General features: G+C 45.6%; 1 protein-coding gene across 1 annotated transcript; it reads left to right on the forward strand.

The window, feature by feature from the left end:
• The first annotated feature begins 246 nt into the window (after positions 1–246).
• On the forward strand, positions 247–20,288 carry FAM20B (FAM20B glycosaminoglycan xylosylkinase). The gene is made up of 8 exons (XM_008933922.3): positions 247–324; positions 3,682–4,213; positions 7,343–7,429; positions 8,724–8,833; positions 10,999–11,170; positions 13,586–13,777; positions 15,158–15,217; positions 17,313–20,288. Exons 2-8 carry the CDS (start codon positions 3,837–3,839, stop codon positions 17,542–17,544), a joined length of 1,230 nt encoding a protein of 409 aa, XP_008932170.2. The 5' UTR covers positions 247–324; positions 3,682–3,836; the 3' UTR covers positions 17,545–20,288.
• The last annotated feature ends 1,341 nt before the right edge of the window (positions 20,289–21,629 follow it).

The raw sequence follows: 21,629 nt of genomic DNA on the forward strand, positions 1-21,629 counted from the left end.
TTTGAATTATGTCTTCTGTGTAGTAGTGGTAGCTGGAGATAATGCTAAGCAGAAAATCAAGGACAAAAAACCACTTTTAGGGTTACCTGACCTTGGTAAGAGATCAGTGGCTGATCCCAAGAGCAGAAGGGAATGTGTGTTCTGGGACTGGAGCTACACAGGGATTATTCTTCTGTCATTGTATCGTGTCAGCTTGGGTTGGACACGTAAATTGTACTTGACTTCTGAAAACTGTTTGGGTTTTTTCTTTCTCTGATGCCTTCAGGTTCAAAGAGCATCTACTGTCACTTGTGCATCCCATATTCTCGTGACTCCTATGTAGAAGTAAGTGGCTTCTCCTTCCCTTTGCCCCTTTTTGTCAAGCCTGAAGACCCTTCCCTTATGCTCTCACCCCCTGCAGTTTGTGGAACTGTTTCCTTTTTGTGTCTCCTCCTGAGATCATCCCTGGGTTTACTTTTGTCATTGTCCAAGACCCTTTTGCCCTTCATTCCACAGAGTTCTGCTCACAGCTCATGCTTTTTTTTCCTTTTTAAAATTTTGGGGGGTTGTTGTTACTTCCTTTGTTTCTGTGGCCACCTTTCCTGTCTCTGTCCTCATTCCAGGACCAGCTTTACGCTTCTGGAGCTCTCATAATCTTTTCCAGTTCAGGTCTTTTCCAAAGACTTGTCCTTTTCAAAATGCCGTCTTCCAAAACTGCATAAATATTTTCTTACACCTCCTCAACACTGTCACTCTTGGCATCTTCAATTTAAGACAGTAAAGCTCAAGTTCTTGCTGTCTTGATAAACTTGTACATAAAAGGATTCAGTTCCTGGCTTGCAGAGCAGTGAGTGTAACATTGGCACCCAAGGAGTGAAGTGCAGGCTGTGCAGGTAACCTGGGAAATGGATTGCATGGCAACCTCAGGGGTGTTTTGGGGTTTGTTGGAGGAAAGCAGCCGATGACTCATGTCCTCAGATGGCAGCACAAAGTCAGAGCCAACTCACCAGCAAATAGTTAAATATTTAACTTATTTTTGTTTTGTAAATGCTGTTTACCTCGCTGGAGGTTTTCAGCCAAAATTAGTTTCAAAGCTGTCACAAAAGATAAACTAAATAAGTGACCTTTAATTTAAGTGACTGTAGTTATATTCCCCCACCACCCCTCCCAAGAATAATATCCCTAGAGAAACTCAGCATTCTGGAAAATCAGTCTAGGAAAGTGAGTGCCCAACTTGAGCTCCAGAGGTGTGGAACATTGCTGCCCTGTGCTTTGGCCAGCACTGGGCTGCAAGGCTTTCTTAAAATGTATGTGTACATATACACATCTCTCATAACTGTTCTGAAGTGAACTGTGTTCTTCTGCCTAGCTCCTTACAAGCTCTAATGGGTTTTAAGGATGAATGGAAGCAGATCTTGATAACAGCAGTGTTCAAAATGATTCAGAACTACTGGTTTTAAAGAAGTGAATTATGTGGTTACAATGAGAGGGAGCAGTTACAGCCGCATCTGCTTTGCTTTCCTGCTTAAATTTAAGAATAATATTGTTGTTTAGGGATCTCCTGCTGGCTGAGCCTGTATCTGCAGGAATGAGGGCTTTTGGGTCAGGTTCATCTTTCTTGTCTGTGCTTCTCATTCTTGTGCTTGCAGGGGTAATGTTCAGGTTGCTGAGCTGTTTGGAAAAGTACAGCCAAAACAGAAGTAGATAATGTTTGAATTTCCATATAAACACGTGATTTGTTGCCTTTCACTATGAGCACAAGCACTGATTTTCCAATAGATTAAAATCAGTATTACACTGTTAACAGGGGCCCACAGCCCCATTTTGAAACATCCCTGAGGCTTCTTCTTCCCTACACTCTGCCCTTCCTTGGGTCTCTATGTTGGTGTGAGTGGTTGCTGTCAACACTAAACCACTTGTTCACCTGTCAGTTTTAACTAATTATTGGGGTGTCCTGCTCAGGATCAGGAGTTGGACTTGATAATCCTGATGGGTCCCTTCCAGCTCGGCAGATTCTGTGATTAGGAGGCTTTTACTTTCTGTCCTGCTCCAGCAGACAGGTTCTATAGGAAGTATTTAAGAGGCAAAATGTGTAAGTTGGAAAGGACCAAACTGAACTGAGCTGTCACCTGAGGCAGGATGATGATGGCAAAACAATCTGGGTGGTGAACTGGGCTAAAAGCCCTGGCTCTGCCTCATCAGAGTGTGCCACCTGTAACTTGGATAGTGCTCAGCTTTCACTGTGCAGAGAAGAGGGCTTTTAAAAACAGGAATATCTGCCATGTTGTCACTTTGAATTTCCTTGTCCCTCTTGGTTTGAAGTGGTTTTTAGCTGGTTATTCTTTGTTGGGCTGGCCCAGGCCATAGCACATGCTCTGCAGCTGGGTCTGTGAAAGGTGACACGGGTGCACAGGGAGGTGGGAGAGCCACGGGGCTGGCTGGGTCTGCTATGGACCTGTAATGTAAATTTGCTTAAGGTGCTGTGGAGTCAGCTGTGGGTTGGCACATCCTTTTATACAAACACTCTTACCTGTGCCAAGCCTGATTCTGCACTGCTGGCTGTGACCTGTGTGTGCCTCGTCAGGCATAGCCTGGCTGTCCTGTGATTGCTGCTGGTAAATGAACTTCAGCCTGTGCAGGTGGTTTTTCCAGTGACATGATTAATAATGGCTGGTTTATACTCTTATTGTTAAATCTCATGAGAAGGCTTTCCTGTATCAGCCCTTCCCAGCTCAGGGTGCCGTGCAGGGTTTGCATGATTAGCATGGCTTGTGCAAAGAGAAATCCCTGCTGGCTCCCAGTGCTCCTCAGAGATGTGCCTGAGTGTCCCTTTCCATTTGGGTTTTGACTGCATTCAACCAATATTAGAGAAGTAACTTCTGTCCTCATCATTGAAATACAGTTGGTGGTGCCTTCTGTGATCCTTATTTGCTAACTTTGCCTTGGCCAAGGCCTCGTTGAGGGGGCAGGCATGTCATGCAGCCCACTGTAAATATAGAAACACAGATGGAGCTTTAACTGTTGCAGGTGAGGTTGCTGAGAACTAATGCTGAGGCATTATTAGTGGTGTGGGACTTTTTTCTTGTTAATTTAGGGTTGAGATTGCAGACACTTTGTATATTTTCTGTGGTTATGGGTTTTACAGTTGACTGCACAAAGTCAACCACAAGGAAGTGAATATGTCATCCCCTGCCCCACTCCTTTTTTTCTTTTTTCTTTTTTTTTTTAAGAATGGAAAAAAATCTGAGTAAATTACAGTGACAGCAAATGAAAGGCAGTAAACCAATAAGTCTCTTCTACCCTTATGTACCTTCAGGAAAGTAGGCTGTGCAGCTTTTCTCACTGGCTGTCAAGCTGTCTTAAAATCTACCTGAGAGCTTTTCTGGAGGGACAGGTCTTTAGGTGACCTGTGATCATGGGATCTCATACTAGTGGAAGAGTGTGTGTGAAATTAGAAACTACAGCTCTCTGCAAAATCTTACCCATGGTAGCTGCAGCTGCCATGATTTCAGCTGCTCAGAGATGCCATCCAGCAATTTCCCCTTCCATGCAGGAATGCAGCAAACTCATGTGTTTTATTAGAAATGTTTGGGCTTTAGGATACAAGTGTCCATAAATGCAGGCTTATGTTCCGAGCATAAACTTAGTTCTGAGTTTGGTGGAATGTGCAGGATTGTAAGTTTGTTTTCTGCTTATTTTCAGGGGCACCAGGAGATGCTTCAGTGGCGAGACCTCTTTGACAATGCAAGTTAGGAATGAAATCCATTAACTGACATCCCCTTCCTCACCCTGATCTCCAACAGACTTCCTGGGACGCTCGGAAGAAAAGGGTCAGGGGAGAAGGGTGGAAGGGCACCATGAAGCTGAAGCAGCGGGTCGTGCTGTTGGCCATCCTCCTCGTCATCTTCATCTTCACCAAGGTTTTCCTCATCGACAACCTGGACACCTCGGCCGCCAACCGGGAGGACCAGCGCGCCTTCCACCGCATGATGGCCGGGCTGCACGTGGAGCTGGACCCGCGGCTGGAGCACACGCTCCAGTCCCCCTGGGAGATCGCCGCCCAGTGGGTGGTGCCCCGGGAGGTGTACCCCGAGGAGACCCCCGAGCTGGGCGCTGTCATGCACGCCATGACCACAAAGAGGATCATCAAAGCCGACGTGGGATACAAAGGGACGCAGCTGAAAGCTTTGCTGATACTTGAAGGAGGGCAGAAGGTTGTCTTCAAACCCAAGAGGTGAATATTGCCTTCGATGACTGCAGTAATAGCTGCTTTGTTTATACCTATGTTTTCTTTTCTCCACGTTGTCACATTAATGTTTAAGTTACAAATTTTCCCATAAATGGAAAGGCCATGCTGTTATTTGAGAGACAGACAGGAGGGAGCCTTGCTGGTGCTCTGGTAACAGTAGGTTGCTGTGCCAGCTGTCTCTCAGGCTGCACAGTCTTGATGCTCAAAACTACCTGTCTTTAGGTTAAAAGAATAACCACTGTGTTCAGTCCTGGGGGAATGTTGGTTACACATGATGTTTCTGAGTCTTTCTGACTCTGGAAGTGCAGGTTGTGGCAATGTGGAGACAAACCTTGCCTACTCTGAGTAAGGGTCATGTCAGACTGCCAGGAGAGAGTGCAGTTCAAGAACAGGGAAGGAATTCAAGTTGACAGTGATCTTAAAACTAGATCTGGGTGTCTGCTGTTGCTGCATGAAGGCTGTAAAAATGGCTTGGGTAGGTCAGAGTTTCCTGTCTGCCAGTGCTGAGTACTGGAGGAGCAATGTGTGGGTAGTGAGATTTTCTTGGTATGGCCTTTGTTTACAGTGATCCACAGGGAAATCTGACATGATTGAACACTCACGAAGAGTCCTGTGCGTGGCTGTAAAGCTTTTTGAACTGTTTGGCTTTGGGGAAAAGGACAAGAAAGAAAGATGTTAAAAAGTAAGGGAGGTGTGTTTCAGGGGAGTGCACTGCAAATGGGAAGTGTTGTCACCACAGAGTGAGGACATCTCTGCCCAAAAGATTTTGGGTTGAGCAAGCATTAAGGTTTTCTGTCCTGTTAATGAGGGAGTCCAGAGGAGGCCATGGAGGTGCTCCAAGGGCTGGAGCACCTCTGCTTTGGAGACAGGCTGGGAGAGCTGGGGGTGTTCAGCCTGGAGAAAAGAAGGCTCCAGGGAGACCTTAGAGCCCCTTCCAGTGCCTAAGGAGGCTCTAGGAGAGCTCTGGAGAGGGACTTGGGACAAGGGTATGGAATGATAGGACAAGGGGGGATGGCTTCACACTGACAGAGGGCAGGGTTAGATGGAATATTTGGAAGAAATTCTTCCCCTTGAGGGTGGTGAGGCCCTGGCACAGGTTGCCCAGAGAAGCTGTGGCTGCCCCATCCCTGCAAGTATGCAAGGCCAGGTTGGACAGGACTTGGAGCAGCCTGGTCTAGTGGAAGTTGTCCCTGCCCATGGCAGGGGTTGGAATGAGATGACCTTGAAGGTCCTCTCCAACCCAAACTGTGATTAGAGAATGAGAACACAAATCTGCCCTGCACTTGAGTTCCCAGTCCTGTTTCTGTATAGCCAGTTCCTGCTCTGGCTGGAGCTTCCCCGTGGGCCCAGGCTGTGTTCCAGCAGCGTGAGCCTTTCACACTGAGGTCGTGGTGGTGTGACAGACAGCGTGTCCCATAAATGCACCAACAAGACACAGCACTTCCATAGTGCTGTCTGTGTGGGTGAGAGTTGTAAAGTGTTTCACTGAGCAGTGCATTCCCATAATGCCATGTCTGTGCAGGTGGGCACAGTGACTGTGCTCCATCAAGGACATGTGCAGCTGGGAATGTTTATAGGAACACTGGGCAGTATGGCCCTGGCCATACAGGCAGACTGATGTTCTGTTTGTGACTGCTGAACAGCCAGGCTTGTGGGCAGAGTCCTTTTGTGCCACTGCAAGAGAGTCTATTTAACTGGCTTTGAACATGAAAGCACTGTCAAAATTACTGCTAAAAACAGTTAAACAGTTCCTGGGAAACTTACTGGTTGGGGATGATGGAATTTCCTTGTTGCTTTTGCCCTAGAAAGAACCAGTTGCCTACTGTGCATGGAAACAAGGCCTTTGGTTGGGTTTTACCAATAAATTTTAGCTCTTCAGCTTTCAAGAAGTAACCATGTTTCCAAGAGCCTGCTGTAGGTACATACCAGAGACCTGCCTTTGAGGATGTGTTCTGAAGGTTAGCTGTCACATTTCAAAGCCTGACTTATTAATGATTAAGAGTTGCTACCATCACATCTGGTGGTATATGTGAAATAAGTTGCTCGTTTGGTGTAAGCTCCAGTTTGGCAGGAATCTGTCAGATCCTCCTCCCACAGCTCCCTGCCATCCTGCCCTGGTGAATTCTCTTTTGAGCTGCTTTGCAGACAAGCTGAAGCATTTGCTCAGGCTGAGGAAATGAACTGTTGTCTCACCCACACCTTCCCTGAGCAGGGCTAAAACATCCAGGTAGAGCTCAGTGGCTTCTCCTGCACTGTTTTTGCTACTTCTTGTTCCCAAAGTCTGTTGGAAATAATCCATTTTACACAATTTGATACGTAGATGGAAATGAGAAAATAGGCCTTGTCTTGTTGGAAAATGTGTTGCATTTGACCCATTTGCTCAGTATTGATTGTGGTATTTCTCACTCACCTGAAGCATGGTGCTAAAACAGTACCTAGGACTGATTCAGATGTGAGGAAACTCAGAAATTGGTGTTTGCCTTGACTAAGTAACATCTATTAAAAGATAAAAAAGGGAGCAAAAAGCCTGCCACTTCACCAAAACACACCGTTGTTGTGATGGGTGCCTGATTTCTGTTTCTTGCTGATCATGATGTCTTTCCTCCACCAGAATAAAGGCTCTGTTTATATCCAGTATTGTCCTCAGGTTCACTCTTGCTGATTTTCTGTCTGCTGTAAGATTCCATTTGCCATCTCTTCCACAATATCAGATTGTATTTTCATGTTAATGTACAATCCATTCTAACCCCAAAATCATCTGTGGAATTGCTGATTTCCAGTATAAATAGTCCCCTGTTCTGTAGCTGGGTCTGTGCTCTTTGTTCTTAGATGTGACTTGGCATATGGTTGGATTAAAATCCATTAGTTGGAATAGGCACTGCTTCCCAAACTTTGGAGATCACTGTACATCACTGCCTTTCCTCCTTGTTTACCACTTCAACAGTCTGAACACTTGAATCTCATGGATGGTTTTTTCCCCCTCCCATTAGCAGTCATTTGGAAAGGGACCCAGAGGCTCTATAACGTAGCACTGTTATTAAATTGTTGCTCTGAACAGCAAAATTGATGGAAGTTCTGCACAGAATCACTTGATATGACTTGTTTCAATTACAGATATGCCAGGGATTATGTAGTGGAAGGAGAGCCCTACGCTGGCTACGACAGGCACAACGCAGAAGTGGCAGCCTTTCACTTGGATAGGTATGGAATTATTGGCTTACCTGGCTTTATTATCTTTGGAAAATGCTTCATCAGAGTTCCTTGAAGAATACACCTCAGATATGAGCTGTTTCTAACCTGCCAGCATAGCACATTGAAGGCAAAAATAAAAATCATCTGTTTGGTGACACTTCATTTCAAAGGTCTGTGCAAGATTCTAACATTTTAGATTTTTGTGAAAAATCTGGAAAGGAGAATGAGCACTAAAACCACTACAGTTAATATTATAGGGAAGAAAGAGCTTAAGCAAATGCTGTGGAAGAGCCTGGAGTACCAAATGTATGTGCTAAGTTCACGTCCAGTACACTAAAAAGTGAAGCCTGTTGTTTAGATTAAATATTAATCAGTGCATCCTAGAGGAAAACCAGCTATTCGTATATAAATTGTATTCAAGGGTGCCCAGGTGGTTTTGTGGTCCTGAGCTGGAGAAAAATTACAGGAGAAAAACAAAGTACAGGATATACAAAGAGTGGGACAGAAAATGCCAAACCCTGAATGCTGATAGTTGAAATGCTGTTAGAGATGCGGTTTTATCTGGAATAAATGAGCACAGTCTCGGTCTCCTTGTTACAGGAAGACTGTGTTGGCACTTTGGAGGTGAAGAGACTTGAAATCTGTACTGATCTGTGTAGTCCTTTAAGCACTTTTAAAATTCCATTACAAATACCCAAGTCATTTGTGGTCACACATGGGAGTGAAACCTGGATCTTGTAACTACAAGTTTTGTGATTGTTCTTCCCACCTCTGTTTTTCCAGGCACTTTTCAGGCATTCACTTTTCTTCTGCCATTGTCTCTTCCCTTCTCCCTCCTCATGCCAAAGAAAACAACTCCTTGATTGGTTGCTTTCAAGTGTAGTTGAATTGGGCTTGAACACAGCACTTCAATAGATAGTGGTTCCCACAAATTATAAATGATCCTTGCAGGTGACCAGCCCACGGGCCACATGGTTTTATTGCTTCAGCCTGTACATGAGACACATGGGGGGTATTTCTGGGGTGAGGTCTGAGTTCTGAGCATGGTCCATCCTGTGGTGCTGTGCTGGAAAGGCTTTAATAAAACAGTGTCACTGATGGCTTATGAAGTTTAACATCCAGGCACTTAAGGAAAGTGAGTTCCCTTACTTTGCTTGGAGAAGAAAAGAGGCTTCTGCAGGGCTCCAGCTTTATTCTTCGGTCTCAGTCATCTCTGACAGAGACTGTGGCTTTGTTTTGTTTCAGTTTTGATCTGCTGCCTGTGTTGCAAATTCTCTTGTTGTGTTTCTTCCTCCCGAACCAGAATCCTGGGTTTCCGCCGGGCCCCGCTGGTGGTTGGCAGGTTTGTGAACCTCCGCACAGAGATCAAACCGGTGGCCACGGAGCAGCTCCTGGGCACCTTCATGACCGTGGGTGAGTGGATTCCATGGGTTGTGCAGCCCAGTAAAGAAAAACGGGTTCAATGGGGAAAAAGAGCCGTGGGAGCCTGACACAGCTACAGAACAGTTAACTCTGGTGCAGGAAGCTGGGAAGTCTCTGTCTTTGCCAAGGGAGAGCTTGTATAACCCTGTTTGGAAGGGGAGGAGGACTTGGTTTCCTCCAAGTAGTTTTCCCTCTGTATCTGCTCTGTGTTCCCTCATGCTGCTGTTACAGATGGGAAGTTTTGGGTTTTTTGAGTAAGAATTTTCTCTCTGCTGTCAGAGGTGGTTGGAAGAATCTGTGATTAGACCTACATGGGAAAAAATAGAATTGTATTTAATGTGAACAGAGTGGTGATTTGGGATAATTTGTAGAGCTGACACTTCAGTGGGTGTTAGATGCTGTTTGTGCCTGTGGAGCATTTAGAACCAAATGTGTCAGAACTTCCCTGTGTTATTTACAGCAGTAATGCTGTGAGGGCACGTAATGGGAATTACTAATGTGAACTCCTACCAGGTGGTCATTAAGCACCAAGAAATTACTTATGCTGCAGCCTTAACTCCTTCAGGCTTTCATAAAATATCCAATTACTACTCTTTTTTCATTTGTTTTGTTTTCTAATCAGAAGGCTCTAGAGATGATTGTTCATTAGAGCTGGTAAATATGTGCCTGTGTACATTCCTATTACAAGCACTGCTGGCAGTCTCACACTGCCAGTTACAAGGTGTAACTTAGAGATGAGAGGAGCTCAGCCTTCCCAAACTCTCCTTGCATTCAGATGGGGTGCCTGCCTCAGGCAGACTATACTTTTTTGAATTTCAGCCAAGACAACTAAGCTGTTTTCTAGCAGAAATGCTGACTTGAAAAGTTGGCTCCAGAAATTTTCATTGCCTTTCCTTAGTTTCCTTGGATTCGCTGTTGTGCAGTGCAGGACCCAAGTAAATGGGTGGATTTGGGGAAAAGGTTGTGATCTCTTGTCAGCCCAAATTTGCTCAAGTTTCTGAGGTTTTGAAGAAAAGATGATTCATGCCTATTCAGTGCAGGTTTGCTGGAGTTGCAGCTACAATCTCAAAGAATTCTGTCTCTTGCTGGACCTGCTGCAGGCCCTGGATGGAAAGTGAGACTTACAGGGCTTTCCATACAGATAAGAGATCTGGTCTGCAAGCTCTTTGTAGTTAACAATAATTTCTAACATCCTCAAGTTGTCTGATGGGGTATTGGGAGCACAAGGGCCAGGTCTGGATGGAGGACTCCACTGGAGTGCTGGCTGAGGGGTGGGGCTGTGTAGGGGTAGAAGGTGAAAAACACATCTTTGGGTGAGCTGAGCCTGGTTTGGGAAGGATATTGGATGTAGAGCCAAAGGAAACAAGGATAGAGAACAAGTGGAATCACAACAAAGGGAGACATGGTTGAGACATATTTTGGAGGAACATCTGTGAACGTGGAACTGGATTTAACTTGGCAAGAGTCAAGCTAAGGCAGGTTAGAAGGGGGAAACAGAAAAGGTTAAACTAAAACTATTAATCCAGGTTGTGTGGATTACAGGATACATCAGCATTAGCAGACTAAAGGCTGCAGGGTTTTGTTGCTCCTCTCCTGTCAGAAGACACTGCTGAAGCTTTGACAGATCTGCATTCCTGCATCATGTAAGAATGACAGCTGGTTTCTGTCTCCCCTGCTCAAGTAGCTGAGGTGTGTGGCAGGTCTCAGAGCTCCAAATCCATTTGAGTTCTGCTGTGTTCTTTTTAACTTGCCTCTTTTAGGTTAACTTTTTCAGAAAGGTGGCAAATCTGACACATGGAGTACGTGAAAAATGTGAAAAACAAGCAGCGTCAAGGTTGCCAAGTCAAGGTCCCAAGGACTGGGAAGGGATCACAAAATCTTGTTGGTGGTGCAGTGTATTAACTCTCGATGTGATAAAGTCATTAGAAAAGATAATTACTCTCTCCTTTGAATATTAGTCCTTAAGTACTTGCAATGAATGGATATCTGTGTAATCTCTTGGAACCTCTCCCTCTCTGAGACAGGAAGCACGTGGTCAAGTGCAGTGAAATCTTGTTGCAGGGAGGGCTCTGCTGCAACAACATGCTCCTGAATTTCGGTTGGATTCCTCGGATTAAGTTCTGCTGCTTTGATACCTGTTTATTTTTGGTTTTAAGGCAATAACACCTGCTTCTATGGGAAGTGCTACTACTGTCGGGAGACAGAGCCAGCGTGTGCAGACGGGGACATCATGGAGGGGTCGGTGACCCTGTGGCTGCCGGACGTGTGGCCTCTCCAGAAACACCGGCACCCCTGGGGCAGGACCTACCGGGAGGGCAAACTTGCCAGGTAGGAGAACGTGGGAGGGGCACTCCAGGCTCTGAAAACCTTGGCTGTGGGCTAACCAGGACCCTTCTCTTGTGCCACTGGACCTTCTGTTGACACTGTGACCCTCTGAAATGTGGTAGCACCTGCTGTCACGGTCCTTGCAGTTTCTTCTGAGAGTTGTGGAGCTGGTTTAGCTTAAGTAGGTAGGCACTGGAAAGCTCCTTGCTTTGAATACCATTAATATTTGGTGACCAGGCTCAGCATCTAAAGAATCCTTAAAGAAGGACAAATGTGAGCTCTATCCATCTTGTACAATAGATGTGACACGTCTGAGTACATGGCTTGGGGATGTTTTTGCCATGACCAGAGCAAGGGGTTTAGAGCTTAGTAAATTTTTCCAAATCTTTGTCATTAACAAGTGATTAGAAAGAGTTTTTTAGTCCTTGATCTAAAGTATCCATCGATTTCCAATGATGTGATTGTTCTCACAAAGAATTTCATCCAAAGGCTTCACTGAATCGTTTTAAAGTATTAAATGCGTGGATTGATTTTTAAGCAACAGATGTTTTCTCCTTTCCAGCAGGTCAAAATTAGCTGTGTTCAGTACATGGTATATTGCAGTAATGAATGGGCTGAATTCTTGGAGGTGTTTCTCTATTGAGAGGCTATTTTTCATCATAAGCTGCCTCCTTACACAGGGTTTTACCGTGATTCCTGCGCTGATTTGATATTTGCTGTGTTGAAACTCGCTCTTTTCTCGTTCAGATGGAGTTAAAAAGTTCTGGTGTTTGCACCTTGTCATGCTGCACGTTTCCCTTTGAGAACATCAGGAAAATGAAATGTTCTAGGTGTCATGCTCTCCTTTTTCTGTGCCTGGTAATTTTGGAAAAATAAAAGCGTTAAGAATTTTTTCCTGCTCTAACTGCTTCTACTCTGTCCTGAGTTGACCTTTTGAACATAATTCATACATTAGTATAAGTAATGTTTAATGGAAGTGTAATAGATAAAATCCCTGACCTTCCAAGGCCTGTGCTAATACAATATAAATGATCAGAAATAAGTGTCAGAGAAAGGTCTGTCTTGAAAGATTCTGTGGAAGATGAGGAGAGAGAGGGAGAGAATAGTCTATCCGAAAAATTGTGGCAAGATTAAGTACTGCTCTAAAGTAAAATGAGAGAAAGAGAAACACTTGAGGGAGAGAGGGATGCAGCATAAGGAATTTATTCAGCACAAGAGGTAGGAGGGTCTGAGACTGTTGCCTTGTGGATTTGTGCTGCAAGTTGAATGTGAGTTGGACCTTGATGCAAAAGAAAGAGGGAACCAGACACAGCGTTTGAGGACCATGTGTGACCTGTCGTCAAAAACATTGAGAAGACATATTTTTGGCCCCTCTAGTTTGGATACCTGGAGGAAGGAATAAGGGAGGTCAGGCTCCAGACCACTAGAAGATGAGGTGGGGTATGTGGCAGTTCTAGTGATAAAATTCTGATCTTCCTCCTTTTATGAGTCTGCAATTGTGAGCATGTCAGCAAGGCTCTCCAGCTTCTTTCCTCCATTTCTGTTTCCAAGTCACAGATGGTTTAAGGCATTTCCAATTTCACTGCTGTTTTGTGAAGGATTGTTTCAATCCTTACATGGAAGATGTTATAGATGTACTTGTTATTTAGGTTGACAGATGGAAAGGATATACAGCAGAGATTTGGCTGTTTAGGTGGTGGTGTTGAATAGCTTTGAAAGCTGTAAAGAAGAAAATGAGAAAATTTAAAATCCTAGCTTTGGAGAACTGAGACATGACATCCATGTTACAACATTACTTGTAGAAGGAGAGGAGATGAGAGGGAAGCTTGAAATCTTGTCAGTGGAGAAAAAGGTGAGATACTCTGGAAGGGAAGTGGGGAGGAAGGAGACAACTCTGAAGGGGAATGAACACGGGTGAAGCCCTTCTCAGGACAGAGAGGCTCTTTACTAACCATGATGAGATGATTTGCATTAGAGAGAAAAAATTAAGAGGGTCACTGGAAAGCCAGAGCAATGGAAGCAGGTCAAGGCACTGCAAACAGACACAGTGCTGAAGTCCTTCACTGGGAAGTTGAAGGAGGCAAGTCAGTCTTACCATGAGGCAGCCTGGGCACTGCTGAGTTGTGAGCACTGAGGAGGCAAACTCTGGCCTTGTTTTCCGTAGGAAGATGATGTGTATCCTTGCACTGGAACTACAGCTTGCTCCACACGCTGGGATGTGAATGCAGGATTTACTCATGAGGATTAGCTCATTTGCTGATGAAACACTGTTGTCTAGCTCTTCCTCCTTTATACAGCATGGGCTGCTGTGCTTAGCTTTTCTTCCTGCACTCCTCAGTGTCTGAAGGGCAGCTGTAACTCCCACTGGTGTGCAGGGATGGCTCCTTGAAGGGCTGTTTGGTTTCTCTCTGGCCACAGGTGGGAGTACGACGAGAGCTACTGCGACGCTGTGAAGAAAACCTCCCCCTACGACTCGGGCCCTCGGCTCCTGGACATCATCGACACGGCCATCTTCGACTATCTCATCGGGAATGCCGACCGGCACCACTACGAGAGCTTCCAGGATGATGAGGGAGCCAGCATGCTCATCCTGCTGGACAATGCCAAAAGGTGAGGGCCAGGGAATGTTGTTGTTTTTTTTTTTTCATTAATATCTTTTGTGCTAAGCTTTCTGTCTTGTCAGAAATTACTCACCAAGTATTAGGGTCCTTCAAAGGCTGTGGTGCTGACTGGACAAGGGGGAATGGATTCAAACTGAGAGAGAGTAGGTGTAGATGAGAGATTAGGAAGAAATTTCTTCCCTGTGAGGGTGGTGAGGCCCTGGCGCAGGTTGCCCAGAGAAGCTGTGGCTGGCCCCTCCCTGGAAGTGTCCAAGGCCAGGTTGGACGGGGCTTGGAGCAACCTGGTCTAGTGGAAGGTGTCCCTGCCCATGGCAGGCAAAAACTGTCTTTCTGTTATGCACTGACAGTGTTCTAGGAGGAAGGAAGCTTAATGGATTAGTCATTGGGAGTAAATATGGTGTTTGAAGGTCAAGTCCCTTCATTATAGTTTGTTCTTATAACACTATGAAAATACTGCTGCTGTGGCTTTGCAGGCTCCCAGTAAATTATTTTCTTGAAAGCTTGAGTGAGGTTCTTTCAAGTCCTTTGAATTAAGGGATAGAGGGCCAGTTTTTTCATGGAATCATGGTGGATCTCAAGTTGGAAGGATCAATTGAGCTCAGCTCCTTGTTCCTCATAGGACTACCTAAAATTAAGAGCACATGACTAAGAGCAGATGCTTCTTGATGCCATGACCACTTCCCCGGGAGCTTATTCCAGTTTTAAAGCTACTAATAACAGAATTATTTGGGCAGAGTAATGCCAGACCCCTAGAGCAACTCACCTCTATTAAGGGGAAAGTTCTGTGTTGAAAACAGGATTATGAGGAGGGTGAAAATAATACAAATATACAAAATACAAATATACAAAATAAAACGAGCATGTGTTTAGATGAAGCTTGAAATACTCTGGAAGCCTTCTGGCAGACCTCCCTCAGAAAGTGTGGGCATGAAATGTTCAGGTGGATCACCTTGTTGGTGGAACTGTTGTTCTAATGGTGGCTGCTCTTTGGTTCCTTCCCTGTCCAGCAGTGTCAGAGAGGCAAAGCTCCCGTTCCCTGTGCCCAGAATCCCAATTATTCCTTACCCCTACATGACAAGATGAGTTCCATTTCTAGACTCCTCTGGAATTCCTTTCTAAGGTGCCTTGGTCTCACACAGAACTGGGTATGCTGGTGCTCCTTCTGTTTACCTGGTACATCAGCTGATGCTTTTGAGAGTTGTGTCTGTGATTGGCCATGGCCTGTTTGTATTTTAATTTAAATGATTTGATCTCTTGGAGCATGAAATTGCCTACTATTGATTTCTTTGAATTCTTTACAGAGCTCTTGATGTTGAGAACAACATTAGGAGTTCAACAGGTTCACTTGGGTTTTAATTTTGCCTTTCAGCTTTGGAAACCCTGCCCTGGATGAAAGAAGCATCTTGGCTCCTCTTTATCAGTGCTGCATGTAAGTGAAATGCTGGGGTGCTGTTCACTTTATTTATGCAATTGGTGTCTTTAGGTTTACAATGTAATTAGGTTTGAAGCCTTCTGGCAACCTGAAAATGTTTGCTTGGATACTCAGGGCTTTATTGTTTTTGAGATATTGTCTGTTTGATGTATTGTCACTGCCCAAGAAGCTGAGAAATACATTTTCATGAGGGCAGTACAGTGGGTGTTTGGCTGCAGAAAGTGGTCTCACCTCCAGGTCACTGGTTCAGATCTTTCCATAGTCAGTGTGACAGGTACTTTGCATCTGCAGCTGTCCCCATCCAGCTCCTGACAAATAAAAGTTCACATCCCACTCTGAGTCTCCCTGACAGAAGCGAAGGACTCAACGTGTCTGGCAACTTAATCATTTCCAAAAATGATTTCTGAAGAAGACTGCAGCCCTACTCAGGGGGCTCCTTTCAACCCAGGTTTGTAGTTTCTTTGCTGGATTTTGTTTCTGCTTTGGCCTTGTGAGCTGTGGTTTTGTTTGTTTTATTTTTAGAGGCTGTGACTTGATTTCTGTTCTGTGTCCGCTCTCTCACCAGGCCATTGCTGCTTCTCTGGAGCACCTCTGCTCTGGGGACAGGCTGGGAGAGCTGGGGGTGTTCAACCTGGAGAAGAGAAGGCTCCAGGGAGACCTCAGAGCCCCTTCCAGTGCCTAAGGAGGCTCTAGGAGAGCTCTGGAGAGGGACTTGGGACAAGGGTATGCAGTGATAGGACAAGGAGGAATGGCTTCACACTGACAGAGGGCAGGGTTAGATGGGATATTAGGGAGAAATTCTTCCCCTCTGAGGGTGGCAAGGCCTCAGGTTGCCCAGAGAAACTGTGACTGCCCCATCCCTGCAGGTGTTCAAGGCCAGGTTGGACAGGGCTTGGAGCAGCCTGGTCTAGTGGAAGGTGTCCCTGCCCATGGCACAAGGTGATCTTGAAGGTCCTTTCCAGCCCAAACAATTCTAGGATTCTATAAAAAATTCCTGGACAGAAAATACCGATGTATCCATTTCCTGATTCTGATACTTGACGATAACATTAACTCCTTTAAGCCTTCCAAATTAAGCATTTAGTTGAGAGTTCCTTCAGCTTCTCCTTGAAAGGTTCTGTCTTCCACATTCCTCGAGGCCTGTTAAATCTGGGAACTTTTCAGTAAGCCTGAGCTCTCATCCTGCTTCCACTAAGCATTCCACTTAGATTCCACTAAGATTCCATGCACACTGCAGTACACCTGGCCTGTGTTCTGCAAGGTTCTTTTAAAATCCATAGAGAGAACAGTTGATTTTCAAATTCTGTAGTTTCCCTCCATTAATTTTAAACAAATGTTTAATTTCCTGCTTTACTGAGGATCTTTTGCAGTCTCTGTCATCTAGATTCTCCCAAATGCAACCAGAAGAGAAGTTTATCTCTGTAAGAGACTTTGCAGTTTCCTGGATTTTAGGTACCCTTTCTTTCTGGTGCCAGGCAAATGCTATATAAGACTTCATATGCATAATTGCTTTAACAATAGGTTTGGTACAGCACTTGCTTATACTGCTGGGTTTATTAGAGGCCATCAAAACCCAGAGTTTAGACCAGTGGTGCTAAAACATAAGGATTTGGAGGAGAATCCCAAGAGACCTCACAGAACACAACAGTCAAGATGAGTTATGACAACAACACAAACAAGTTCAGTGGCCAGTGAAAAGGAAGAATCACTTCTGTGTTTACCTTCTTGGAGGTTCAGTCAACAGCCTTTTGTCCTTTGTGATTAACTGTTGGTCAGTGATGCTCTTCCTGAGGCAACCTGAGTTTGTGTTTGAATTAACAACCAGACTGTTGATTTTCCTTCCTTTTCTTTCCTTTCCACACTGTGTCTGGGAGGCCTCAGGACTGAAGAGAGTCCTTGCTCGCAGCAGGAAGTGTTCCTGTGTGCCATCAGTTACTGTCACAGGGGATTGATTCTTCTTCACCTTCCAAGTTTCGCTCAGACCCTGCGTAACCCGCAGTTACACCTCCCTCAGGAGGCTGCCTTCGGCATTCCGGACGGGACCACAGCTGGGCAGTGGTATGATGTGTTTGTGTGTTTGTTCCTTTTGCAGCATCCGGGTTTCCACCTGGAACAGGCTGAATTACCTGAAGAACGGGGTGCTGAAGTCTGCCTTAAAAACGGCCATGTCGCATGACCCCATCTCCCCTGTGCTCTCCGAGCCTCACCTGGACGCCCTGGACCAGCGGCTCCTCAGCATCCTGGCTACAGTGAAGCAGTGCACAGACCAGTTTGGGCCAGATGTGGTGCTGGTGGAAGACAGGATGACTCTGTCTCACTTGTAATTGTAGCGGAACACGGATGGAACTCCTTTTTTTAAAAAAACAAACAAAAAAGCGATAGAAAAACAGCACAATCAGTTCAGAAGGGCTGTGGCCAAGATGGACTGACATGAACAGGAAGGCTCCCGAGCCAGAGGAATGGAGGTGACAGTGGCTTTTTCTGTGGGCTGGCAGCAGTGAGAGGTGGGAGCTGGGCCCTTGGATGGCTCAGCACCTGGAATGGCATCTTGGCCGTGGTGGCGTGTCCATTGCCGGCAGTGGGCACTGCACTGGGTAAAAATGGCTCTTGGTGTTGGTGGGAGTGCGTGGAATACAGACACTAATTTGTGAACTGAATCCAGAGGGGACAAATGGAGATGAACAGTACAGTCCTCTCCCCTTCTCTTCCCCCAGGATACTCTGGCGAGTTTGTCTGATTCAGGGTTGTACACAATCAGCTGTGAGCTGGTTGGGCATTTTACTGCTTCTCTAGAGAACGAGGAAAGGATGAATACAATAATTATTAGACTGAAGAGTTGTGCCACCCCCCCGGGGGTGGGATGTTCTTCCAAATGCCATGAGGGTGGGAGAGGGGACCTCTGCTGCTCGCTTGGCTTTTCCTCGATAAAAGACTGGGAAAGGGGTTTGCCTCATATGTGATAATGCTTCAGTGTTTTGGCTGAAGTCCTATCAAAGATTTATCCACAGGGTTGGAGATTTAGGAGAGGACAGAGTGGTTATACAGCACTTGATAATTAAGGGGTTTTCATAAGTCTCCATGTGTCCTGTCACTGTTTTTTAAGGAATCTGGCAAGGTCTGAGTGGAGAAAATATCCTTGCAGTCCTGTGTCCGTATCAAAAACCGAACTTCCATTCTGTTGTAGCTGAGGAGGAGGAGGACAGGATCTGTCCTTGGAAGCAGGTTCTGTGTAGCAAGGTCACGCTGCTTACTGTGAGCCCTGTGGTATGTGGGGCCTCTGGGCATGTTGGGCTGAGGAAAGAGGTGTTTGCTGGGCTTCCCGAGTTACCAGAAGTAACTTGAAGGGTAGAGAGACCCCTGAGCTGTGGTGGTTGTTCTCCATCTCATCTGAGAGAGCTTCCTGCTGCTCTGTGCAGCACCAGCTGGTCAGTCCCACCGTTCACCTGGTCTGGCTGTGGCTAAGCTCAGAAGTTGTGAGCACTTCCAGAAAGTTTTCTGCCTTCCCAGCAACTGCCACTGCGATGTTCTGCCTGGGATGGTCATCCTGGGGTCCTCACTGATGGTTTTGCTGTAGGTAGGGAAGAGTTGGTGCAGGTTGGCTTTCCAGGGCAGGCTTGCAGCACTCGTCTTGTGCCAGTCCTGTCATACTTCAGCACTTCAGCCTGTGCTGCCCATGAGCTTGTGGCCATAAAACCTGTCACCTTGGGATAAGAATCTGTGTCTCCAGAAGGAAAGCAGCTTTGTCGCTGTTTCCAAATTGAACAGCTTTGCGTCGGTGCTCAGTTCAGCCAGAATGGTCCTTAATGTAAGGAGAGAGCTCCCTTCCCAAAGTGATTATGGATTACTGGATTTGTGAGCAAGGGCAGCAAAATGTCAGTTAAAGCCCTTTTCCTTGATTTGTCTGTCAGGATCTCTTTAGCTCTGCAGTGTGGTGGGCAAGGAGAGAGCTGTTTCCTGTGCTTGCACCCAGGCCACACCTGATCCAAGAATGTTAGGGAGAGAGTTTATCTGAAAAATGCAAGTTTATTTTGTTAGTCTTTTTCTTCCTTCATGAGAAGAGTATCTTGAAAGCAGAACGTAACTGTTTACCTGAGACTGAATTTTATGTTCTTCTGTCTCTCTTCTGGACTTGGACACATCACAGACCTGCCCCAGAGGGATGAGGTGATGGGATGGAGATATTTGGATCTGGAGTTATTTATTGGAGTTACTAGTCAGGATGGTAATGCACAGCCAGCTCTGAGGACGCTGGTGAGAAGCTTGTGCCTCTTTATCATTGTACTTGACAACAGAACACGCTGTGGAAGCTGTGGGTGGTGCCTTAGAGGTGCCCATGGGGCAGGGGCGAGTGCTGGCATCAGCTGTTCCCCAGGAAATTTCAGATGATTTACCCAAAGGGGAGATGGTGAAGCACATGGTGGTGGCTTGTAGCATTTCTAAAAGCTTGTTCTTCTCTCTGAGCTTAATCATGAGCTCTTAGTATTTTGGGAAGGATCTACCAAAATTTGATGGTTTGATTTCTGTGTGATCACTCTTGATATAATAATGGATTCAAAAAAAGGTCTTTCTGTCTTTGAGATTAAATTGGTTGAGAATTTATGTGTTGCTCTAAGCTGAAACTTTTGCTGTCAGATGGAACATGGGGATAAGTTTTTCCCCAGTATGAATGTCAAAGATTTAAAGCAGGGTATTGGTTTATTTTGGTTTACTTGTGAACAAAGGGCGTGAAGTCCGGCATCGTCAGTAGGAGGAAGGAAGAAATGGTTGGGTTTTTTGGGTTTGCTTTTTTCTTTGTGATACTGATGCTTCTGGTTGCTGTAAACACTCCTGGAGGTTGGTGTTCTGCAGCAGGAAAGAAGAATAAATTCCTCCCTTAGCCAAAATCAGGGAGATGTGATTTTGGCCTTGCGATAATTTCTGCCCTTTTGGCAGCTGTCGTTGTTTTGCTTGAATACAGAACCCTGAGAAATTTTAGATTGTAACCATTGGAAGGGAAATGAGGAGCAGCATCCACGTGCCAACAGGGTCTGCTTGAATCTCTGAAAAATAACATGGTTTGTGAGGCAGGTGCTGTGCTCTGTCAGTGAGGTTTTCATGACACCTTCTGATCCTCGTTCGCTGTGCACGCCGTCATCCGCTGGCCCCAGATGTTACACAGTGGTTGTGTTGTGGAGATTGGTGATACCAGAGCGCCTGAAGCACAGAAATCAAGAACTAATTAAAGAGAGAGGCACCATCAGCCATCTGCTATTCACCTCCTCCCCCCTGAGTCAGCCCTGGGGTGGAGGAGACACTCGAGCCGGCTCCTCTTCCAGCAGCTGACGAACTGGAGTGTGTCTTGCCAAACAAACTTCAACTGAAAAATGCTAATTTATTAAGAAGGTAATTTATTTGCTGCGGCAGCTGGAGCAAGATGCTGGAAACAGACACCCCTGTTGGAGCTGTCAGAGGATGCCCCTGGGAGCTGCTGCACAAATGGAGGTTGCTAATGAGCAAACAGAACGTTATCATGACTTTCTACTTGTATCCCCCGGGGTCAGATCCCACATAAAGCAACATTGTGTGAATAAAGATTTTAATAAAGCAACATTGATGGATTGTTTAAGTCTTTCTCTCCCTCCCCTGTCTGTCTCTCTCTTGTTCCAACATGTGGGCTGAATGTTTAAAGTGTTTTGCTGCTGATGTTTCCCAGTTATTCCTTCGCTGATGGTTGTCAATGGCCTTTATTCCAGTCGTGTATATCCGAGAACGGGGTCAAACACTCAGGTTGTTTGCAAGAGCCTTATTGGGAAGGGAAGAAGAGTGTCCCAAAGGGATACAGAAGAAAAACACACCTAGATTGGAGTGGTTTTCTGACAGTGCATCCCATGGCCCTGCATCTGCCAAGCACCTGGGCTGAGTCCTTGGCTGTATCCCAATAGCTTGGCTTCATTACATGGAGCAAGAGATGGATATGGAGTTGGCAAGAGATGCTTGCAGAGTTGGCAGGTGTTCATGGTTGGTTTTCCTAAGCTTTGATTGAGACAGAGCAGGTAAACAGCCCCCAAAATCTGCTCCCACTGAGTGCAGAGGTTTACTCAGACTGTGTCAGAGCTTGTTTTCTCAGTACCCCACTAGTGAGTGGGAGGCAGGAGGTGATGCAGTTGTGGATGTCAGGGGTCTTTGACCTGCCCTGTAGCATCAACATGGTTGTGTGGAACCTGCTTTTCTTTAAACTAGAGTTTCTCCATTGAAACTCTGGACTTCAGCATTGTTGAATTCTGCAAGAACTGTTTTTTGGGGTTTATTTTGGGGGTTTTGTGGGGGAGGATGTTCTGGGTTTTTTTTGTTTCCTAGCATTATGTGCTGGCAGTAACTTTTCTTATCCTCCATCTCTGTTCTTGAGCTTTGCTCTGGGAATGGGACAGGA

This window comes from Manacus vitellinus, unplaced genomic scaffold (assembly GCF_001715985.3).
Source record: "Manacus vitellinus isolate BGI_N305 unplaced genomic scaffold, ASM171598v3 scaffold_44_pilon, whole genome shotgun sequence".
NCBI classification, from domain to species: domain Eukaryota; kingdom Metazoa; phylum Chordata; class Aves; order Passeriformes; family Pipridae; genus Manacus; species Manacus vitellinus.

Excerpts from the sequence above, each read along its gene's own strand:
- FAM20B (XM_008933922.3), top strand. The coding sequence starts at position 3,837 with ATGAAGCTGAAGCAGCGGGTCGTGCTGTTGGCCATCCTCCTCGTCATC. Across the intron at positions 7,430-8,723 it reads GCAGCCTTTCACTTGGATAG|AATCCTGGGTTTCCGCCGGG; the intron begins GTATGGAATTAT and ends CTCCCGAACCAG. Across the intron at positions 11,171-13,585 it reads CGGGAGGGCAAACTTGCCAG|GTGGGAGTACGACGAGAGCT; the intron begins GTAGGAGAACGT and ends CTCTGGCCACAG.